At 52.2% G+C, this 23,150-nt stretch overlaps 1 protein-coding gene across 10 annotated transcripts in view; it reads right to left on the reverse strand.

Annotated features, from left to right (window-relative positions):
- MSI2 (musashi RNA binding protein 2) overlaps nt 1-23,150 on the reverse strand; it is a 403,990-nt gene that overhangs the window by 355,948 nt on the left and 24,892 nt on the right. For 8 of the 10 annotated variants that reach the window (XR_011461308.1, XM_070357271.1, XM_070357267.1 and 5 more), the window contains exon 6: nt 5,452-5,541. The exons of the other annotated variants lie outside the window; for them this stretch is intronic. Coding sequence is in view for 7 of the 8 variants with exons in the window: in XM_070357271.1 (XP_070213372.1) it covers nt 5,452-5,541 (90 nt within the window). In the remaining variant the exon portion in view is untranslated. The remainder of the gene's footprint in view (nt 1-5,451; nt 5,542-23,150) is intronic. 10 annotated transcript variants of the gene reach the window in all.

Here is a 23,150-nt window from a genome sequence, read left to right on the forward strand (position 1 = left end):
CGGGGAAGGCAGGAGCAGGCTGCTCTCTCCTCCATGTAGATGGCTGGCCAGACGGAAAGCCGGTGAGGACCATCGGTTCCATGCACTCAGCAGACGTTCAGTAAATATATGGTGAATGGACGGGTGCACCCAGACCTTCCTACTAATAGACCAGCGACACCACATCCTCTCTCAATACAGATGGCGCAGAGGCTTGGAAACGCTTTCCACCGGAAGTGAGGGTTCACAGAGAGATTTTCACGTGCCATGCGGGTTTGTGCTACCTATCCATAAAGACCCGGGATCAAGGGTGTGTGTTAGTCACTCAGTCGTGTCCAATTCTGTGTGACCCCATGGAGCCCCGCCAGGCTCCTCTGTCCATGGAATTCTCCAGGCAAGAATACCGGAGTGCAGAGCCATTCCCTTCTCCAGGCAATCTCTTCAACCCAGGTCGCCTGCCCTGCAGGCAGATTCTTCACCATCTGAGCCGCCAGGGAAGCCAGGCTGCTTGCTCCTCCATGAGGATGGCTGGACAGAAAGCCGGGTCAGAACCGTCGGTTTTACTCACTTGGAAGGCTGAATGGACAGATGTATCTAGACCTTCTATTAATACACCAGCAACACCACGTCCTCTCTCAATACAGATGGCGGCAGAGGCTTGGAAATGCTTTCCCACTGCAAGTGAGGGTTCACAGAGAGCCTTTCACGCACCATGTGGGTTCATGATACCTGTTCATGAAGACCTGAGATCAAGAGAAGGCCACCAAATGGCAGGGAGGGAGAAGAATCCTGGCCTCCACGGAATGCAGCTCTGATTCGAGCGCATCAGTCTTAACCTGAGTGCCAGCTTCCTCTTCCGTAAAACAGGACTGCCTCCTTCCAGGGCCGTGCTGGGGGCCCTCTCCACACTGGCCGCCCTCCCCCTTCCAGAACCTAGCTAAGTGCCAACCACGAGGAGGGCCCAGGGTCTGAGGCCCAGACCTCATCGGCAGCCACGCACCATCGTCGACACGCTTGGGGCTCCATCAGCCAAGTCCCCGGCCGGGCGAGCTGCTAAAGGCAGTGCTGGTGCTGAAGCAGGTTCTTTTCTCAGGAGGTTAATTTATTAATCCTTCTGAAAGCTGTTTGTTTGGGAGAAGAATGCACACCGGCTCCAGGTGAACACGTGTTGCTAAGGACAAAGGCCCAGAAAACAATACCACTCCTGCGCTTCTCCTCAACGACGGAGGCCCCAGAGACCCCTGGCTTTCTGCAAGACCCTGCGAACAGTGAGAAGGTCCTCTGCACGTTCGCAGGGCCCGGGGCACCCTCTGCAATTCTGCACCAGATCACGGCCCTGAGTCCCAGCTGAGGAAGCCCTTCCTAGAGCTGTGGCGAACACCCAGTCCTCCCCCTTGGAACGCCCTTGCCGTCGCTGCCCCCAGGGTCTGACCTTCCCATCAGACCCGAAGCTCCCTGAGGGCCAAACCCCTGCGAGCTGATTCCTGCCATATCCCCAACGTCCCACAAAATACCCAGCGCACAGTAGGCGCTCAATACATGTTTGCTACTCTGGACCGGGACCCCTAAAATGAGCTGCAGTGAGTTCTCTGAAACCGAAGGCAAAGACCTCTGTGTGGGGGCCTCTGGTGGCGGCCGTGCCTGTGCGTGGAACTGTTTTCCTCAGGAGAGGGCCCAAAGGTTTCCTCGTCTGCCAGCAACAGCCTCCGAGGTGAGACAAGCGCTGGGCTCCCAGGCGGGAGCTGGGATGCAGCCCTAACACTCGCCCCTCATCCTGAGGGGCCGCAGACCATAACGGCCTCTCCCGCTTCTGCCTGCCCTCCTCCCTCCTTCCAGACCCGCCGTCCCTTCAGGAGCTCCCCCCAGCCCACCTCCTCTGAGAGGTCCCCCTGGAGCCCCCAGCGGGAGCCTACACTCCCCCCACTGGGACCACAAGGGCCAGCGGGGGCCACCTGCATGACACCTCCCCCTGGAGTTAGCCATCGCTTAGCCTGGGGTACTGACACCCCAGGATCCCACTAGTCTGTGAACTTCTTGAAGACAGGAACTAGGGTCGTCTTCCTCAAGGTGCCCGTCACACCAGGAGCTCAATGACTAAATGTGCCTTTAGAGGCATTCGGAATGGTGTGACCAAATAACAGACTGCAGAGTCCAGGCTCATTTTCAGTAAAGACTTCTACTTATACAATACTACTACTACAAGAATTTGTTAAATATACCATCCCACCAAACAAACAAAATCAACTAACACTACTTTTCCCTGTTCTCTCCCAGACCCTGTCCATAAGCACAGAGAAGGTTTATGATACATAGCAATATTCAAAATATACACACATTAGCCTCCAACTTCCTTCCCCCTTAACACGGGCTCTCTAAACATGCTTTCACTGGAGACCGAAAGCCTGTGTTTTGTCCTGCGTTTCTCCTCATGGGGTTTCTAGAACCACCAACCCAGCAGATGTGGAGCCCTTGCAATTCCATTCTTTCGTAACAGAACGTTTTTTTTTCCACAGGCAGCTTCTCTTCCCCAGGTGTGAAAGCAGATTTTCTTTCTCATTCTCCAGAACATCAAAGGTCTATTTTCACATGGAAGCTCTCAGCTGAACACGTAGTAACACGGACTAGCCTCACGCATGCAGATCATCGCTGGCCAATGGGTCCCCAGCACAGATCTGGGAACCACCGCGTGAACACCCAGCTCCTGGACTCCAGCATCCCGCCCAGCCCCTCCCGGACCTCTGACCCCCCACCCCCACTGGGAACCTGGCCCTCTTCCCTCTGCTCACCACACTACAAGGGCATGATCTCCCTCTCTTCCTCACCAGCTCGCCGGCCAGGCCCCATCCCGTCCCTGATGCTCGTCTGGGGCTGTCCCCAGCGCCTCCCCACAGCCACCACCACACACCCTGGGGACCCTGCCTGGACTCTCGTTTATCTGCCTGTTTACATTAAAAGGAACAGGATGCTCCCATCAAAGGAGGAAAAGGCAGGCTTGCTGTCATTCTCGGGGCCTTTCAGAAAACAAAGGGTCAACAGGACCAGGCATCATCTAGACGCTCCTAACACAATACATAAACCCCCAGAAAAGTGTGGCAAGTTAAAAAGACGCTCCCCAAATTCTCCCAGCACAAAAGAAAAACACCTCTGGCTCCATCCCAAAGCAGGAAAACAGCACCAGGGAAGATGCCTCCTACCAAAGCAACGGGTTTTGTGTCCCTCAATGAGAAGTATGTTCTAGAGTCCAAAGTCCTTTCCCTGAAAAACAAGCCTGACGCTCAACCTCCTCATTGACTGGGGAAATGCAAATAAAACCCACAACAAGGGCTTCCCTAGTGCCTCCAAGAGTAAGGATCCGCCTGCCAGTGCAGGAGACACAGGCTCAATCCCTGGTCCAGGAAGATCCCACATGCTGCGGAGCGACTAAGCCCGTGTGCCACGATCGCTGAGCCTGTGCTCTGGAGCCAACTCCTGAGAGCCCGTGCCCCCAAGAGAAGCCACCACCATAAGCCTGAGCTCCGGAGCTGGAGAGGAGCCCCTGCTCACCACAACCAGAGACGAGCCTGCGCAGCTACAATGATCCAGCACAGCCAAAAATTAATTACACACACGCACACACACACACACACACACACACAATGAGACACCACAAAACTGGCAACAATTAAAAAGTCCGACAATAACAACTGTTGGTGAGAATCCAGGGCAATGAAAACTCCTACCACTCCAACTACTCCTAGAGTACAAAAACGGCAAGGAGGAAGTCTTTTTTTAATACTTGTTTATTTGACTGCAACAGGTCCTAGTTGCAACATGCAGGATCTTTTAGCTGAGGTATGTGGGATCTAGTTCCCTGACCAGGGATCAAATCTAGGTCCTCTGCACTGAGAGCACAGAAGTCTTAGCCACTGGACCACCAGGGAAGTCCCAAGAAGGAGATCTTCAAGCACAGTTTCTAGCAAACCTAAGCTGTTCAGACTGTATGACTCAGCCATTTGAGTCTACTCTGATAAACTCTCGCACACATACATCAGGAAGTATGCACAAGGATATGCGCAAGGATATTCATATGCACAGTTTGAGCAGACAAATCAAGAACTGGAATGTCCATTAAAAGGAGAAAAGACAAAGTGTGGTCCCAGTGAACCGCAGCTACAAGGCATCAGCAGGACAGCCCGGGCAGACGGCAAGCTGGACACCACAGACACCAGAAAGTATTCTTCAAGGCTGGAAAGCAGCCAGCCTCACAGGGTGGGTGCATGGGGGCTTCGAACTGGGGAGAAACACACAGGGAGGCGAAGGGGGCTGGGAATCATATTGCAGTTCACAGCCACGTGGTGACTACGTAGGTTACTGTTTTATTGGTGTTCATATTTGACTCAGGCATGTCACATGTTTTTCCATCTATGCAACATTCTATGCGGGGTCTGGGGCAGGGGTGGGGCTGAGGGTAAACTCAAGGCCTCTCCTCTCCAAACAACTGGTTTTCCTCTGGAACCTCTTGTTCTCTCTAGAATCTATACGTGTTAAGGGCTCTCAGTACTGACTACCACCCTTTTCCCTTGAGTCAAGTCAAAATTCTATCTAGGGGACACAAAACCAAAAATCCCAATTCTATTCAGACTGCAAAGCAAGATCTGTGCTAGAAAAATCTCTGCAACCACAGCACTTGCTAACTGGGCTTGTAACAGCACAGAGAGCGCTTCCAGGATGTTTTACCTAAGAAGGAAGATCCCAGTGGTGAGCATTCGGCACCGACATCCCTCTTTCAGAGAAAAAAAAACAGAGCATCCTGAGACTTCCTAGGGCCCAGGTCCGAGGTACACAGAGGTTCCTTCTGGGGCATCACCAGTGGAATGAGTTCCTTCCTCAAGAAATTCTTCAAAGGGCTCATCCTCTTATGACATAGAAATGCCTGGTCTTTTCCTGCTCAATTCACCCTTCAATCCAGCAAAAGTTCCTCTGTATCACTACTGCCTGCATCTCTCTATATCATTATTGTCCCCAGAGGTGCTGGTGGCCAGATGTCGTCCTGCCCATGGACCGACCGCCCCAGCCCAGCCCCGCCCCTACTCTCTGCCCATCTGGTTCACCTGATTCACACACCACCTCGAACAGCGCCCGCACCTCAAGTCCTCCCTGAACTCCCAGGAATGCACCCCTACACCGCCATCCCCGCTTTCACCCGAGAAGAGTCATCTGGGGTTCAGTCTCTAGTCCTCCCTGTCTCAATCCAGTCTCCAACCTCGTCACAGTTCCAGCTCCTGAAATTCTATTGCTGTTCAAGGAAACCGATCCCAGGTATTAGGTGGATAAAAATGCCTTTCTCCCAGCAAAACCAAAGCTGTATTGTAAACCACACCCCTGCCTCCACCTCCATCTTCTCTCTTCCTCTAAGCCCACCATTTACTACATTCTGAATCAACTTCCTGATCTAATATAATAACAGAAACAATAATAATAACGCATACCTACCGCATGTCTAGGATCCTGGTGGCTCAGTGGTAAAGAATCCGCCTGCCAGTGCAGGAGACGCGGGTTCAATCCCTGGGTCAGGAAGGTCCCCTGGAGAAGGAAATGGCAATCCACTCCAGTATTCTTGCTTGGGAAATTCCATGGACAGAGGAGCCTGGCCGGCTACAGTCCATGAGGTTGCGAAAGAGTCAGACACGACTTAGTGACTAAACAACAGGAGCAGCATGTTCTACAATGCACCTAGCAACATGCTGGTCAATATAAGAGTACACAAACAGGAGACAGACACAGGCGCCCATCTGCATCGCCACGAAATGGGATTCTGCCAACTGAAGAGCAGACTGCAAAGGGATATGTATAAAAGGATCTCTTACTTGTAAATCATAATGTATATTTTTAGTACAAACAGAAAAAATATGGAAGAATATATTCTAATTCATTAACAGCTGGAGGACAGGCAGCTCTTAGGTACCTTTACCTGGGATGCTACGAATTCTCTAATGCTTCATTTTTTATTACAAACGTTGGTTATTTATGTAATAGGGAGACTTTTTAAATGAATTTTAAAAGAAACAGAGCCAGACAAATCTCCAGTTCTCAGGAAGTTTCCAGTCTGGTTGCTAAAGTAAAAGTTAATACACAGAATGAGAGTGAACAAGATCGCATAAAAAATCCAGTTATCAGCACCTTCCAGGAGAAGTGGGGCTCCCAGGTGGCTCAGTGGTAAAGAAGCTGCCTGCCAGTACAGGAGACACGGGAGACAGGGGTTCAATCCCTGGGTCAGGAAGATCCCATGGAGGAGGAAATGGCAACCCACTCCAGTATTCCTGCCTGGAAAATTCCATGGGCAGAGGAGCCCGGTGGGCTACAGTCCATGGGGTCGCAAAGGGTCTAACCAACTGGGTGCACACGCATACACTCCAGGAGAAGGACGGAATATCACAAGATGCCAGTTGTCCATTGTGGGTAATGAATGCCACAGGAATCAGATGCAAAGATCAGCTGGCCGTAAGTTTTTAGGAGGGTGGGCGAGCAGAGAGGGATTTGCTACCACAATGGATGGAGAAGCAGAGGGGCGGCATAAAGGGGGGCCAAGTCAGGAGCGACAGCCTCCCTGAACTTCCCCAGTTTCTAAAGCGGTATGAAATAATCTGCCCTCCCTGTAAGTGGCCAATTCTGAATACACAAGCCAAGTATAAATCTCGACCAAACCAAAAGGAATATCCCAAATACACCCTTTTAAAAAAACTTACTCTGAAATAACGTTAGAATGACTCTAAGGAATGCAAAAAAGCCTAGAGTTCTCCTATACCCTTTACCCAGCTTCTTCTAATGTTAATAACTTACACAAACCACAATACATTTATCATACCAAGAAATTAACATTTGTTCAATACTATTTTAACTACAGACATTTTTTGGATTGCACTAGTTTTTCCACTGATACCCTTTTTTTCTTCCAGGATCCAATCCAGGAAACCACACTGCATTTAGGCTAACTTGTTTTTAAACAAACAAACATTTTATGATTATTTACTCTCTCTTGCTAAGAAAATGTGCTGGCACTCAGGGTGAAGACTTTGTCCTTCTCCTCATCATCAAAGAAAGCAATCTTTGACAGATCTGCCAGCCTCCAAAGGAACAGAATTTGATCTACAGTGAGATAAAAACCCAGACAATGACCAAACCTCTTAACCCTCCACGAGCGGCCACAGCCCTGTCCTCTCTCCACAGCAACTAACTGGTATTTAAAAGTAATTTATGTTAATTGCAATCGGGCATATATGGACATTACAAAGCAAGCTGGCTTCAAACAAAAAGGCTCAAGGCAGGAGCGTAACAAAAAATTAATTTTGTAAAAGACCTATTTCTTATTCCAGCTTGTTTTTAAATATATGTTCTGAGTCACACCCCATTAACCGTCTCAATTTATTAATAATCTCAGGGCAACCAACTATCTCGGACCACGCAAAGATGAAATCTTGCATAAAAAAGAAAATGAAGTATCTACACACAAACATTAAGCAGGTAGTCAGCTGTGATGACCAGAGCGAATTATAATTTTTTTGAACCACAATCTGTGGTAGGGCAAAAAGAGGAAGGTACACAAACGAGTAACTCAAACTTTGCAAAGAAAAATTTTCTCCTTGAGCATGAGATTATCAGAAACGACTGGTTCAAAGAAAGTGCTCTGGAATTCCCTCCCCATAACAGAAGTCGGTGACAGGAGAAGGCCCCGTATTCTCAAAGACCCTTCTTTGAGCTGAGGAAATGACGGTGCTATTTTGGCATTTTAAAGCAAGAACAAATACTTTCGCTATAAAATCCACTTTGTAGATTGAATCAGTGAGACAGCTGTTTATACAGAAACCTTTTCCTCTCTGCCTCCAAGCCCCTCAGCGATTCATATCGGTAATAAAACACTGGCTAGAACAAAGAAAAACAGAGTTTGAACAACAGAAAAAGGCACCAACTGCACACCCCACCTTCATACCAGTCTAGCCCACTGCTCTGAGTGACGCATCTCAACCTCCCCTGTTGGTCAAGGAAACAAGATGCCGCCAAAGCAGACCAACTTTGCGGGGCAGAGCCAGAATCTGGGTTCTCGTTTGTGGAAAGCGCTCCATGGGCGTGCATCTTTGACATGCCCGAGGCTCTGAAGCCAGCCTTCTTTTCAGCCACGGGCACCTGCAGGACTCGCTGCACCTCTCTCCGTCTCCATGAGCCTCCACACCAAGCCCCACGGTGGCAGGACCCCAGTGTTAATTCCTGAGTGACAGAGGAAGACCTGGAAGGACAGGAAGGCACGTGGCCATCCCTCATGGGAAACAAAATGCCAAGAACCCCGTTTGCCCCGAAAGGTGAGCACCTTCCCACAGTCCAAGTCTTTCCCATTGACTCTGCAAGACCCAAGTCCAGTGTCTCTCCCCCCGTGAAGCCTTCCCAGCTCTCCCCTACGCCCCCTCGCAGGTCCTGTACCTCTTTCAGCATCCTTCACCTGTGGGCTGTAGCACCTACACCTGCTGATAACCTGCCTTCTCAAACACTGCAACTCACGGGCCAAGGAGACCCCTTCCTCAAAATCGTAACCCCAGCGCCATGCCCTGCACCCAGCCCAGAGCCCAGGATCAACAAATGTTTGTTCAGTGAATGAACACAACTCAGCAAACCCCCAGAAACCACATTCCTAAATGCTAATCACCACTCGCTGCATGAATAATGAATGAAGAAATGAACTAACAACCATCTCCTTGTTAGCCAAGTTGCCAAGTCCTTCGGGAGCACAGAGAAGGGGTCAACTGACTTGTGGCCGACATCCGCCGGTCCAAAGACGAGACGGCCCGCCTTGAAGGGGGCCGCGAGCCGCAGGGAAGGGGGGCCACGCCCATCCCACAGCTGGCAGCACCCTGAGATGTTACCAGTCCAGCTCACTTCCTCAGGACCACAAGCCCCCGGAGCTGGTCTCAGTGTGGCAGACTCGGGGATGTCAGCGAGAGAGCCCAGCTGTCCGAGAAAAGACTCAGCCGTGCCTTCGCCCACAACGCACCCCAACACTCATCTGACAGAGCCCCCTGCACCTGCCAGTACTTAAAAACTCAAAGCCAGATGCTCAAACAGCACCCAACTGGAGTGTTCTACCGAGCAAACAATCCAAGCTGGACTTATAAGAGAGGAGGCCCCGACCTCCTCCCCACTTGCTGGAGTAAAAAGGTCATACTCATTCGATCTCGTGCTGGTTAGGCCTGGATGCTCCCAAGTCTAGGATTCACTCTATCCATCAAACAGAAACAAGCCCGTCTGCAGCATGTACTGCTTGCAAACTTGCGCACGGTGGCCGTTCTGACGGGTGTGAGATGGTGCAGATGCAGTCTTTGACTGTGTTTCTCTAATAACTAGCAATGTCGAGCATCTCTCCACAGGCCTACTGGCCACCTGTATGTGTGCTCTGGAGAAATGTCAATCAGGTCTTCTGCCCAGTCTTCAGTTGGGTTGTATGAGCTGTTTATATATTTTGGATTTTGGAAATTAAGCCCTTGTCAGTCACATAGTTTGCAAGTTATTTTCTCCCATTCCACAGGCTGCCCTTTCGTTCTGTTTCTGGTTCCTTTGCTGTGCAAAAGCTTTTAAGTTTGATTAGGCCCCATTTGTTTATTTTTGCTTTTATTTCTATTGCCTTTGGAGACTAACCTAAGAAAACATTGATACGATTTATGTTGGAGAGGGTGTGGGGAAAGGGGAATCCTCCTACACCATTGGTGGGAATGTAAGTTGGTACAGCCATTATGGAAAACAGTATGGAAGTTCCACAAAAAAACTAAAAACAGAGTTAGTATGTGACCCAGCAACCCCATTCCTGGGCACAGGCCCAGAGAAAACCATAACTCAAAGAGATACAAGAGCCCCAGCATCCACAGCAGTGCTGGTCACAACAGCCGAGACACAGAGACACCCAAATGTCCCCCAACAGGTGAGCGCACAGCAGCGCTGCTCACAACAGCCAAGACACGGAGACACCCAAACGTCCCCAACAGGGGAGCTCACAGCAGCGCTGCTCACAACAGCCGCTCACGTCCAACCGGGAGCTCACAGCAGCGCTGAGACACCCAAAATGTCCCCAACAGGGGAGCGCACAGCAGCGCTGCTCACAACAGCCGAGATAGGGAGACACCCAAATGTCCCCAACAGGGGAGCGCACAGCAGCGCTGCTCACAACAGCCGACGGGACACGACACCCAGACAGGGGAGCCCAAATGTCCCCCAACAGGTAAGTGCAGACAGCAAACGTCTGCTCACAACAGCGCTGCTCACAACAGCGGAGACACCCAAACGTCCCCAACAGGGGAGCTCACAGCAGCGCTGCTCACAACAGCCAAGACACGGAGACACCCAAATGTCCCCAACAGGGGAGCGCACAGCAGTGCTGCTCACAACAGCCGAGACACGGAGACACCCAAATGTCCCCAACAGGTGAGCGCACAGCAGTGCTGGTCACAACAGCCGGGACAGGGAGACACCCAAACGTCCCCAACAGGGAAGCGCACAGCAGCGCTGCTCACAACAGCCGAGACACGGAGACACCCAAATGTCCCCAACAGGGGAGCTCACAGCAGCGCTGCTCACAACAGCCGAGACACGGAGACACCCAAATGTCCCCAACAGGGGAGCGCACAGCAGCGCTGCTCACAACAGCCGAGATAGGGAGACACCCAAATGTCCCCAACAGGGGAGCGCACAGCAGCGCTGCTCACAACAGCCGAGACACGGAGACACCCAAATGTCCCCCAACAGGGGAGCGCACAGCAGCGCTGCTCACAACAGCCGAGACACGGAGACACCCAAATGGCCACCAACAGGTGAGTGCGTAGAGAGGGCGTGGTGCACACGAAACGCTCCTCAGCCATAAAAAATAACAAAACGATTCCACATGCAGCGATATGGAGGGACCTAGAGATGATCATACCTAGTGAAGTCAGTCAGAAAAAGAAAGACAAACACCACATACTTATGGTACTCACCCCCTTCCACAGACACCGTTACATGTGGAACCAAAAATACGACACAAATGAACCTGCCCACGAGGCAGAAGCACTCGCCAACACAGCAATCGGACTTGTGGTTGCCGGGGGGAGGGCGGGGAGGTGGCCTAGGAGCTTGTGGTCAGTGGACGCGAACCATTACACCTAGAATGCATGGACAGGAAGGCCCTACTGTACAGCACAGGAACTGTATTCAATGTTTTGGGATAAACAAAATGGAAAAGAGTAAAAGAATGTGTGTGTATACACACAGGCGCGCGTGCACACACACGCACATAGACACACATACGTAAAACTGAATCACTTTGCTACACAGCAGAAATTAATACAACACTATAAATCAGCTATAAATCAATTAAAAAAAGGGAACTTCCCTGGTGGTCCAGTGGCTAAGACTCCACGCCCCCAAAGCAGGGGTCCCAGATTCCGTCCCTGGTCAGGGAACCAGATCCCACATTCCCACGCACCGCTTAAGACCTGGTGTGGCCAAATAAACACAATAAATAAAAACCGGCGAGGCTGCCTCAGGAAGCCTTCATGAGGGTCGTCTGTAGGGCCCGTCCACCCCCTTACCCACACCCCTGGGGACACACAGAACCAGACATGGATACACACGCCTGAGAGACACAAAGATGTTTTCAGCTTCTCTGAATGACCCTTAGGAAAAGTAAACACGCATCACCTATCCATCTACATCTAATATCGAACATTCCTTAAAAAAAAAAAAGCACTGACTATATAGTCAGAGAATGTGCTATATACATCTAAGAAAAAAAAACTGTAATTAGATGCGTGAGGCCTTTCTAATTCTGCAGATAATCAAACATGGCAAGGTACCATGAGTACTGCCGTATCCTTGCTTGGGTGGTGGTGGGGGGAGCCGCACAGCAGCCTTGGCCCCACACCACCCCCTCTTCTCTACCTGGGGCCAGGAGCCCCCCAAGCTCTGCACATACCCCTCAGCGGCTCCATACTCCAAGCCGGAAGCAGGACAGGCCACGTGAAGGTTCTTCCAAAGGTTAGGGCACTGGGTCACCCTCTTCCCAGCCTGACCTGCCACCCCGGGCTCTGCAGCAAACCCCACCCTGATTCACCAGGAGCAGCTCTGTAAACCACAGGTGCTCAATACTGCTGACCTAGTAAATGGATTTTTTTAAATTTCGTTGAGGATAAGCAGTGAAGTGTTGAAATGTTTCTCAAGCGTGACCCTCCACGAAGAAAAGAACATACTACATTTCGGTTCAAAAGATGAGCTCTTTACCTAAAAGGCTCTTACTCTGGAACTTTTGGTACTGGGAATGACCTCTCTCCCCGACACAGCTTTTGTAGGCTGATGGGTTTTTATAAAGAGGGGCACACCTACGAGAAGGGGGTCCTTCGTCAGAGCACAAGGGTACATTCGCATCTCCTTCACTTCCCTAAAGTCTGAAGCCCCGACAGGCAACTGACCAAAAGGCTACAGGAAAGGCTAACTCTTTCATCGCTGCTGACCTCAAACGCTCCCAAAGGCAACGTGGGGTCACCTCGCCAATGACGCCCCTGGAGGATCTGGTGACAGTCCCAGACACGGGGGACCCCAGCAGCTGCAGGTCCCAGGGCAAGGCATTCCCCAGCTCCATTCCTGACGAGCACCCCAGGGGAGTTCACACCTGCACTGGCTCAGCCCTGACTCACTCTATCTCCAGACACCCGACCCTCTCCCACTCCCCCGGGATCACCAGACCCAAGGCCACAAGAGCTTCAAACTCCCACCCCCCACCTTTTCATACTCACTTGGCCTCGTTCATGTCCAGGCCCTGGTCTCTTAAGTAAGGGGTCTCCCTCAAACCCTTCTAAAAGACGACTCTGGTCCTCCCGTCGTTCACAAGCCTTAGGGATTCCAGCCTAGCTTCGGGTACAGGTACCGCATCTTGGATGGAGTGCAACATCCTTCCTGCTCTTGCCCCCAGACCACCTGTCCAGCCTCCGCTCCCACCCAAACCCTGACCCCACTCTCCAGCCCCCTTCCCCAGAGGCCGCTGCCTGACTGCTCTCTCTTGGGCTCTGAAAGTGAAGTGAAATGAAAGCCGCTGTGTCCTGTCCAACTCTGTGCCACCCATGGACTGTACTGTCCATGGAATTCTCCAGGCCAGAATACTGGAGTGGGTAGCCATTCCCTTCTCCAGGGGATCTTCCCAACCCAGGGATCGAACCCAGGTCTCCCGCCTTGCAGGCAGATTCTTTACCAGCTGAGCCACCAGGGAAGCCCTCTCAGGTGCCCCAATCCAGTCCCTATAAGTGCACCCCTCCACAGGGATCCATCTCCTCCTCTGTTCTCCTGCCCCCGCCCCCACCACAGCATTCTCCCAGCCCCATGGAGCATGGAGGCTCTTGCACTTTGTCTTCAGCCCTGTCTCTCCATCTCCAGCGCGGTGCTTGGATGGTGGCGGGGAGGAGGCCTCCGTCTGTGCAGTTACCAGCCCTGTCCCGCCTGCCTCAGTTCTGAGAATCGGGTGCTAGCGAGGCTGGGTCCTGGGTTCCACCACCCTGGGCAACCTTGCCCTCCATTTGGGAGAAGTCAGTTCAAGGACCAGCCACCTGATCGGCAGTCCTAAGAGGGGTGAGGCCGGAGCGTACAGGCAGCGCGACAGGACCCATGCCCAGGGCAGCGAGAACCGCGCCAGCGTGTGCCCTGCTGATGACAGGTCAGGTGCGTCAGCTCCGCACATAAGAAAAAGCAGCAGTGGATCCATCTTTCAGCATCCTCTAATGGTACTAAGCAGCATGTTTAGCTGTTATTTCAATAAGCCTTATTAAGACCCAATTTTCTTGGGTCTTCTTTCAGATTCTGCGGCATTAAAAGCCTCGCTGCTTAATTACATTAGGAGCACCTGTATATATTATGTGCAATAAATCAACTTTAATTTACCACCGCACAAGGCTATTCATCTTCTCCAGGTTATTTATTGCTCAGTATTATTGGTGCTGAATTGTATCCTCTCCACTGTAAGAAAGAACAGTTGGGATAAGAAAAGGCAGAGCTGTATTGCAGAATGCTCCAAGATCCCGATCACACATGTACACAGCAAAAAGGCAAGGAAAAGAAACATACAAGAGAATCTTGGCAATCTGCTGCTTGCTATTTTCCCTAAACACTCCCCAAACATTTTGATGTTTTCTGTTGCACGTGTGCACACACATATACCAGTTACCCATTGAAACAGGCCCACAGCTCTTGCAGGCAAAGTGAGAACCAGGCATGGGACGCCGGCTTAGCCAGAAGCAGGGACACGTTGAAGGCCAGAGCAGACGGTTTCCCTGCCACCTCACCACCACCAGTGCTGGCCCAGCCTTGGGACAATGCAGGCGTGCATACTCAGTCGCTCAGTCGTGTCTGACTCTTTGGGACCCCATGCACTGCAGCCCACCAGGCTCCTCTGCCATGGGATTCTCCAGGCAAGGATACTGGAGTGGGTTGCCACTTCCTCCTCCAGGGGAATCTTTTCCGACCCAGGGATCAAACCTGAGTCTCCTGCCTTGGCAGGTGGATTCTTTACCACTGAGCCACCTGAAGGGCTCACAGTGCAGGCGGGAGGACTCAACAGATCCAGGGGCAGAGAGGACAGGCTTGTAGCCATCCACACCCACCTTGCCCACCCAGCACTGAAATTTAGGCAACCTGGGGCGGGCAGAACTGCTTCCAGGCAAGCCGAGCTGAAGACAGGTGCTGGTGGTAACCTTGGGGATCCTCGTGCCTTCAAAAACGTTGCCGTTAAGAAAGAGCAACAGGCTTCCCTGGTGGTCCAGCAGCTAGGACTCCACCTGCCAATGCAGGAGACACGGATTTAACCCCTGCGCCAGGAGCAGCCCACACGCCTCAGGGCAGCCAGGCCAGCGAGCTGCAACCACCAAGCCCTCAGGCCCGTGCTCTGCGCAAGGGGGCCCACCAGCATGAGAAGCCCCCAGCCACCGCAACTAGAGAGAGCCCGTTGAGCAGCCATGGAGACCTAGGGCAGGCAAAAAGAAAACAAACAAACCTTTAAAAAAAAAAAGGCATCACAAAGTTCTCTGCAGACCCCCACCCCAACCCCACCACATCAGCACCACCCAGGGCCTCCGCCACAGTCTTGATTTCAACCCAGCCAGGGCAGGGCCCACATGAGCATCCTGCACTGTGAAATGTGAGAAACGCTGTCACAAAGCCTCGGGAGTAAGGCTGACCGTCCAGTCCAGAATAACATGCCCACTGATAACCAAGAGGAGGTTCCTTACTCCTCGCCAGGGTCTAGGCTCAGCCCTTCCCTTCCATTAATTTCTCCCAATCACCCCACAGAAGGCACTGCTTCGCACACATTTTACAGATAAGAAAACTGAGGCAGGGAGCAGGTAATTAACTGAACCAGAGTCCCATCTTTATACCTGGCCAAGTGGTCTGGTCCCCAAACCTGCACTTTCACCCAGCAGGCTACACTGCCTCTCCCAGCCCAGATCCCCAGACCCCCGCACCCACTGGACAGGTGCCTTCTGTTCTAAATAAAAAGGAGGCAAAAGTCACTGCGACATCACGTGCCCCACAGGCAGCCCATAAAGCTGTCTGGTTCCCCCAAATCCAAGATCTAAAGCCACTGCTTGGCAACCTGCTGGCAACACCCAGGTCTCATCTCTGAGCTTCACATGGCTCAGATGCAGCAAGCTTCTCTCTCCCTCGCTGACCAAATGCTAGAAACCACCGCGGTACTTGGTGCGGACAGGCTCCTTCCTCCAGCATGGCAGCCAAGCCCTTGGAAGCTAAACTAACATCACTAAATATTTCGCAGCTGCCTCCTTCTCACCAAGGGAGCTGTGATGGATTTTATGGCACACAACTGACTTTTTACAAGCACAGCAGCAACTTTCAACTTCCATTTGATAATTTGCCTTTAATCTGGGCCTAGGAAAATCCCAGGCTAACCCATCTCACCAGACACCCACTTCAGGGCTCGTCTTACAGGCGACAGAGAAGAATAAAAGGGGAGAAGAGAGGACAGCAGAGTCCTGGCAGGCAAAACTTTTTTTTTTTTTTAATGAATTCAAGTAAAAGTCCCATTTTGTACACACAGAGGGGCCCTCTCCTGAGTGAGGAATGTGTGTGTACAGAGGACGAGAGGGCAGATCAAACTTCGAGCTTGTAACCAAACTCCTGAAACACGGGAGAACGGAGAACCAAGTACAAAGTCCCTTTGCAAAAGTTCTCCATAAAAGCTCCACAGAGAGGCCGGCCCGGGGAGGCAGCCTTCTCTCTGCCCTTTCGCTTGACCACGGAAAGAGCTGCCTGGGTCACGGCCCAGCCCAAGGGATTTCCCTGAGCGCCTTCCCGCTCTTGAATTCCATGAATATTTCACAGTGCAGGTCCACAGACCCTTGGAACACGTACAAACCTCTCCTGTCCCTCCCCCACGGACCACTGATTCTCAACCAGAGGTGTGTCCCCCAGGAGACATCTGACAGGGTCTCCTGGAGACATTCTTAGGTGTCACAACTGGGGAAGGGGTGCCCCTGGCATCCAGTGGGCAGCAGACAAGGATGCTGTGAAGCATCTCACAACATGCCCAACACAGCCCACCACACCCAAAGCACTATCCAGCCCAAAATGTCCACAGGGGCCCAGGCTGAGAAACGCTGGGCTGGAGTGCTGAGAGTAACTACACATCCACGCTCAGACCATCTTCTCACGGCCCCTACTCCTACTCCTGAGGCTTCCCCAGTGGAGACGCGGGTTTGATCCCTGGGTCAGGAAGATCCTCTGGAGGGGGGCGTGGCAACCTACTCCAGTAACCTTGCCAGGAAAAGCTCATGGACAGAGGAGCCCAGTGGGCTACAGTCCATGGGGTCACAAAGAGTCCAACACGACTGAAGCAACTGAGCAGGCACGCCTACATGCACCTCTTGCATCACCACCCTCTCCGACCACCCCGCTAAATTAAGGAAGAATCAGAAACCCAACCGAGCCATCTGTCATCTGGATGCAGAGGGTCTGCATGGTTAGAACTTCCCTCAGTGTCCAGCGAAAGCCCCTCTCAGACAGGGGTCAGAGAAAAGGGGTGGGACCCAGGAGAAGCTGGGGCTCCAACCGACCTTCCCAAGTAGCCTGGGAGGTCAGCCCTAATTTAGCAGCCCCCCGCATGGAGGGGTGGACTATGCAGAGAAGAGAGGAGAAGAGAGGAGGGCACGGCGAAACTTCTGGGGCCCAGAAGCCCAGACAGCACACTGGCGAGTCCATCCAAATCAGCCAAGTTAACCGACTGATGCAAGGTCTAACCCGTGCACAAGCTCTGGTCTTTCCCAATAACAACAGCTGGGTCCAGCCTGGCTGGACCATCGGCACTGAGTAGGCACCTACTGAATGCCAGGCATCGCGCTAGGTGCTCTGGGGAACGTGTGTCACTGCCCACAACCTCCAGGCAAGTCTCTCGTTCTCACTTTCCATATGACACACACGAGGCTCAGAGAGGCCATGTAACTCGGCCACGTCACACAGCCAGGATTCAATCCCAGAACTGTCTCTAAGAGAGGCTCTATCACCAAAGCACGAAGGCTCTCTTTCGCCAAACGTGACCCGGGCAGAAGCTGGAAGAAGCCCACAGTCACCCTGGGCCTGCTCTCCCACACCCAGCCCGACTGCCGTTTCTAGAAGGGTACAGTCTGATACCTCTGTCTGGTCTACCGTGTCCTGCCTGAAAGCTGGCCCAGCACCATCCTCTCCCTCTTCCCACTCCGGGCACGGTCATGGTTGCACCAACTCTGCAGAGCAGGGTGACAGGGACCGATTCCACCCACAACCCGACTCACAAAAGTGGGGCTGAGGACCGGGCTGGCTGTGCACGTAGCTCCGGGGGTTTAACGAGGCAGGGAGGGGGTCCTGAAGGCCTCGGTGGAAAGCAGAAAGGCCGAGGAGCACCCAGAGCCTCCTCCCGGAGCTGAAGCCCCAGCTCCCTCCACCGTGTTTGGATACCCAAACACTAATTAACAAGTGCAGAACAGAGGCATGTGACCAACCCGGTCAGGGGACAATCAACCCCCAGGAGCCTGGGGCTGAGGAACCGGGCCAGGACTGGACCGGGACGCAGGTGGTCCTCTCCCTGAAACCTGTCCTTAAATGTCCTCCCCAGGCTAGCCTCAAAGGGTTTACGGAAGAGACGACAGGCCAGCCACCATCCAGGGAGGACAGGGCTTCAAGCTCAGGAGCCCTGAAGGAAGGGAGGGAGACAAGAAGGGACAGAAGAAGAGGCCTGGAGACCACATATTTGCAGAACACTATCAGAGACCGTGCATATGGAGTGGAGGGGCTGCCTTCTCTTTTTCCCTCTTTAAATTCCCAGTGCCGAGGGAAATGTTGCTTCAGCGGCCTCCGCAGTCTCTCCAGGCCGGCCCCTCTATCAGCTGCGCTCTGTGGCTGCGTTCTCCCCTGCAGGACTCCTCACTTCATGGCGAACTTCACCCCACCTCGGCGTTTTAATGAGTAGCCCTGAGTCTCTTCCCAACATGGCCCGCTGCCCGCCCACCCCCAGAACACGCCTTCCTAACTCTGCTTGTTCACTCTGGGGAAGGGGGGCAGGTTTACGGGGAGGTCATTTTGCCTTAGGAAAGGAACAAATTAAGTTGAGGCCCACAGTGGGCTGAGGAATCTACTCTCCATCAGACGCGTGACCTTGGGAAAGGTCACTGGCAGCCCCTGGTTTACGGGCCCGGACACCCAGGCACCGTCACCTCTGAGAAGAGCGGCGAGCAACCGTAGCACGCCAAACGCTTTTATGGGGTGGCTCTTAAACACTCCAGAAATCCGTCCAATTCCTTGCAGAACAGCGAAAAACAAAAGTGTTCCCAGCAGGAGGGGGAAGCCAGGACGTGATTATGAGCAATTAGTGAATCAATGATTCTCAAAGACGCTGATTTAGGCCAGCAGTTCTTATTAGCGATCCTCGAGGAAGATACGAGGACACAGCTTTGGGGTGGGGGGCGGATCACCACATGTCACCTTGAGAGTTTTCCCCCTCCGAACACTTAAAATCTGTGCTCGGTCTTTAAAGAAAGAACTATTTGTAAGTTGTTTCCTTAAATGCCAAAAAAAAAAAAAAAAACTGGAACTACAGTCACCAGTTCTGTTGGCCGCCATGAAATTACTCTCCCCGACAGGACAAGGAGTTCGCTATCAGTCGGAACAAGGAGTTCAGTATCAGTAGAAAGAGAGAAAATAAAGAAAAAGAAGAGCAGAAAGAAGGGGGTAAGGGAGCCGGAGGGAGAAAGCTCCCTGCTGATTCGAATAGCAGGACTTTCCCCTTCCTCATCACAAGGTGGGGAGAGGGAACAGATTGGGTGTCCCCTCCCACTGCGTCCATGCAGGGATTGACTCCTCCTCCTCCTCGGACAGAAAGTATCCTTCGGTATCTTTTTTAATCTAGAACCGCTGACCCTTCCAAGCACCTGTCCAGGAAAGCAGACCGACAGAAAGTGCTAGCAGCCTTGCTAACTGACGGGCAATCAGGAAAGAAAATGTTTCTAAAAATATAATAATGCTTGCTGGGAAAACAGGGTTCTGTTTACGCAGAAATCCCCAGGAATACCTCTTCGGGGAGATGTCCCTGTGACTGTTTTTAGACATGCAGTTCTATACCGCAGAACTCAAAACAACTGCTTACAACGCAGCCGGCTTTCCCAGGTACTGTAGGGCTCTTCCCCCAACGGTTGTATTTGAAGGTTGCTCACAGCACACAGCCCTGCGTGCTCTCCTTCCGGCCCCGGTCCTGGAAAGTGCCAGGCCACCCCTCCCACTTGTTGTGTGTGGGGTTTTTTTTGTTTTTTTTTTTTTTCCTGATTTGCAAGCACCAGGAGAAGCACTGAGGAACAGCGGTTCAATGTGAAAACGAAGAAACGCCACCCAGCCTCCTAAATAAAGCCTCATCTGTCTACTGCAAACTTCTTTACTGGTTCATTTGTTTGGTTCCTGCCGCTTTGTCAATGTATTTACTCCAAGCAGTTGGAAGAAGACAGCAAAAGAAAACAACAACAAAGGCCTTCTTCCTAGGACAGAAGGAAAGGGGCATCCTTAAACTCAAAGAGCTCCCCTCCCCACCCATCCTCACCCCCCTGAAAGCCTGCTACTCCCTAACCTTGAAAACGAGAGTGTGTTCTGGTCCCTCCGGCAACCCTCTGAGCTGGGCTGGAGCATTGAGGAGCCCTCTCTGAAAAGGTGAGTCCTAGCAGAGGGAAGCAAATCATTTTTTAAAAGTTGGAAAGAAAAAACTTCTGGGAAACCAAAGCTAATCTATGCACTAAACCTACTCTCCCTTCCTCCTACGGAAGCTCCGAGAAAGGGGAGGGTTTAAGGCAGAAACAAACCCAAAACCTGATCCCTGCTCAGCTCACAGCTTCAAAAAATGGTTACCAAGTTGCCTCCCCGCAAGGCACAAAACAGAGGCAGTTTTAATTCTCCACCTCTCCGCTCCCATTCCGACCAAGCTGCCTCCCCACAGCGGGGGCAGGAGATGCCATCCATCCTTTAGCACTTCCCCTCCATTCTTCTCATCTCCATGGTGACCAAAAAACTCCTTCACCCAGATAAACAAGAATCCCAAAGTCTAAAACTTTCTTATTCCCAATAACTGTCTTTGACCGTATTTTAATTAAACGCTTTCTTTAAAAACGGGGGTCAGAGGGCGTCCATGGCAGTCCTGTGGTTACAACTCCGCACTTCCACTACACGGAACACAGGTTCAATCCCTGGTCTGGGAACTAAGATCCCACAGGCCACGTCGAGCAGCCAAAAATAAATAGATAAATTGGGGTCAGAGTTTTTATGTGTGATTACAGTCAAACCACACCACCCCCATCTCCTCCTTCAACCAGCTTTACGCCCATTTACAAATATGTATATTTTTCAAATTTCAAAGCCAGCTGTGGCTGCACACCTGTAGGCAACAAACCCGTCAAGAGAAAAAAACACACATACACACCTCTGAAATACATACCTAGAGCACACAGGTTTATTTTTTGTTTGGAGTGAGAGACACACGTGAGTGTGAGTTCTGCGCCAGCAGCTGAACTGCAACACCCTGGGGGGAGGGGGAGGGACCAGCTCAGGGCTGAGCCTTAAGGACAACTGAAGCCAGGGCCCACATAAACCTCCCAGCCAGAACAAACCCCGGGGTGGAGAGCTGGAGGGGCCATCAGAGCACCTTCATTAAGGAGAGGCAAGCAGACAAGGAGGAAAAGAAACCAACACCCCAACACCACTCAACTCCTCGGGCCCCTTTTCTGAATCAAAACGCTGGGCTGTGCTGATCCAGAACATCAGAGCCACAGGCTTCCCCAGTGAGAGCCACCACGAACACCCTCGAATCGCTCGAAGCTGCCTGCTTCTGTTGGCACCATGTCCCTTTAAAGACTGTTTACAAATAGACAGCGATCGGTATTTCCTAACTCGAGGGTCTCCTGAATAGAACAGGGCCCCGCTGGGCACACTGTGAATGCGACCCCAGTCCCCAGTGACCTGCCACCTCGGCTGGGAGCCCCTGGGCTCGGGGAACACCCCCCACACACACACAAAGATCACTCCGCTGGGGCAGCCACCGTGTCCGATACCTGCACATCCTCCACCTACTCTGCCGCCCCTGGAGCCCCATCTCCTCTTCCCCTCCACTGCCTCTCCAGCTCTGGATGGAGCTTTGTCGCTGGTGCCGTCTGTCGTCCTTTGGAGACGTTTTTGGTCTGGGGGCTTGGGAAGAAGCTATTTCTTTCCCCTTTCTCTGCCTTTTTTTTTTTCTTCCGTATCTAAATGCATGTTCACGAGCTCTCTAAGTGGCTGAAGGCTTGGCATCCATCTCAAACACATCTATAATGGATCAGAAGCCAAAATCTGTTTCTGATTATCACAGACAAATCAGGCCCCCTTCAAGCCAGGGGGTGGGGGCGGAGAGAAAAAGACAGGGGCTCCTGAAAGGGTCTCAGACACAAACTGACCTCTGGGCTCAGCCCACAGAGGAAGGCCTTCAGCCCCAGGAGCTGACATTACTGACTGACCCCTCTGCTATAAACTTCCCAGGCGCCCTCTCTGCAGAGTTTATGGGTGGGGACTCCACACCCAGCGCTTTCTAGAAACCCTGACAAGCCTGAAAGGGAAGGAGGGGAGAGGAGAGAGGCCCAGGAGCCCCGTCTCCCCACAAAAAGGCCGGCCCCCACACGGAGAACATAGCTGCGGGAAGATGAAAAACACTTTATTGTTTAAAGAGTAACAGAGGCTTGCTGGACATGGGCAATTTAAAATTAAATACGACTCCCGTCACAGCCATTTGCAGTTAAAGGTGAGCACATTCTTTCAAAAGCAAAACCATTCCTGCCAGAAGGGCTTCCTTCCACGAGGGGACCCAGATGCCTCCTCAATTATTAAAGCTTTAATAGCTGGCCACCCAACCACCCTGGATGGCAAGCTTCTTCCACAATGTATTAAAAAAAAAAAAAAGTCCTGCCCTCCAGGTCCACCCACAGAGCACAGAGTACATGCTTTAGAGAAGGTGAGCAGTCTTGAACCTGAGGTGGCGGACTCAATGATAAAACCTCTGGAAGGATTCTCGGGGCGTATCTACCTGCTGTGACAGTGACACATGTAAGACCGGCTAAAACATTTCCCCCAACACAGCCCTTCCTACCTTCACACCCCCACGCCCTGCAGAATGCAGAGGGGACCAAGGAAGCAGGGGACCCTGAGACCCAGACACTGCCCGATAGGACGCCGCATCAGCCCTCACACTCCGGCCATACACACACACTCACACATACGGCCACACACACAAACATGCACACTCACACACACACACGTAGCCACATACTCACACATACACACACACAAGGCCACACACACACGGCCACACACACACACATGCACGCACACTCACACACACACACGGCCCCACACGACCACACACATGACCACACACACACACACACGGCCACACACTCACACAGGGCCACACACAAACATGGCCACACACTCACACACGGCCACACACACGGCCACAAACACACACATGGCCACACACAACCACACACACACTCACACACACAAACACACGGCCACACACTCACACGCGGCCACACACACAGACACATGGCCCCACACACTCTCACACACGCGGCCACACACACACACAC

The sequence above is a fragment of the Bos mutus genome, chromosome 19 (genome assembly GCF_027580195.1).
Source record: "Bos mutus isolate GX-2022 chromosome 19, NWIPB_WYAK_1.1, whole genome shotgun sequence".
Lineage (NCBI taxonomy): Eukaryota > Metazoa > Chordata > Mammalia > Artiodactyla > Bovidae > Bos > Bos mutus.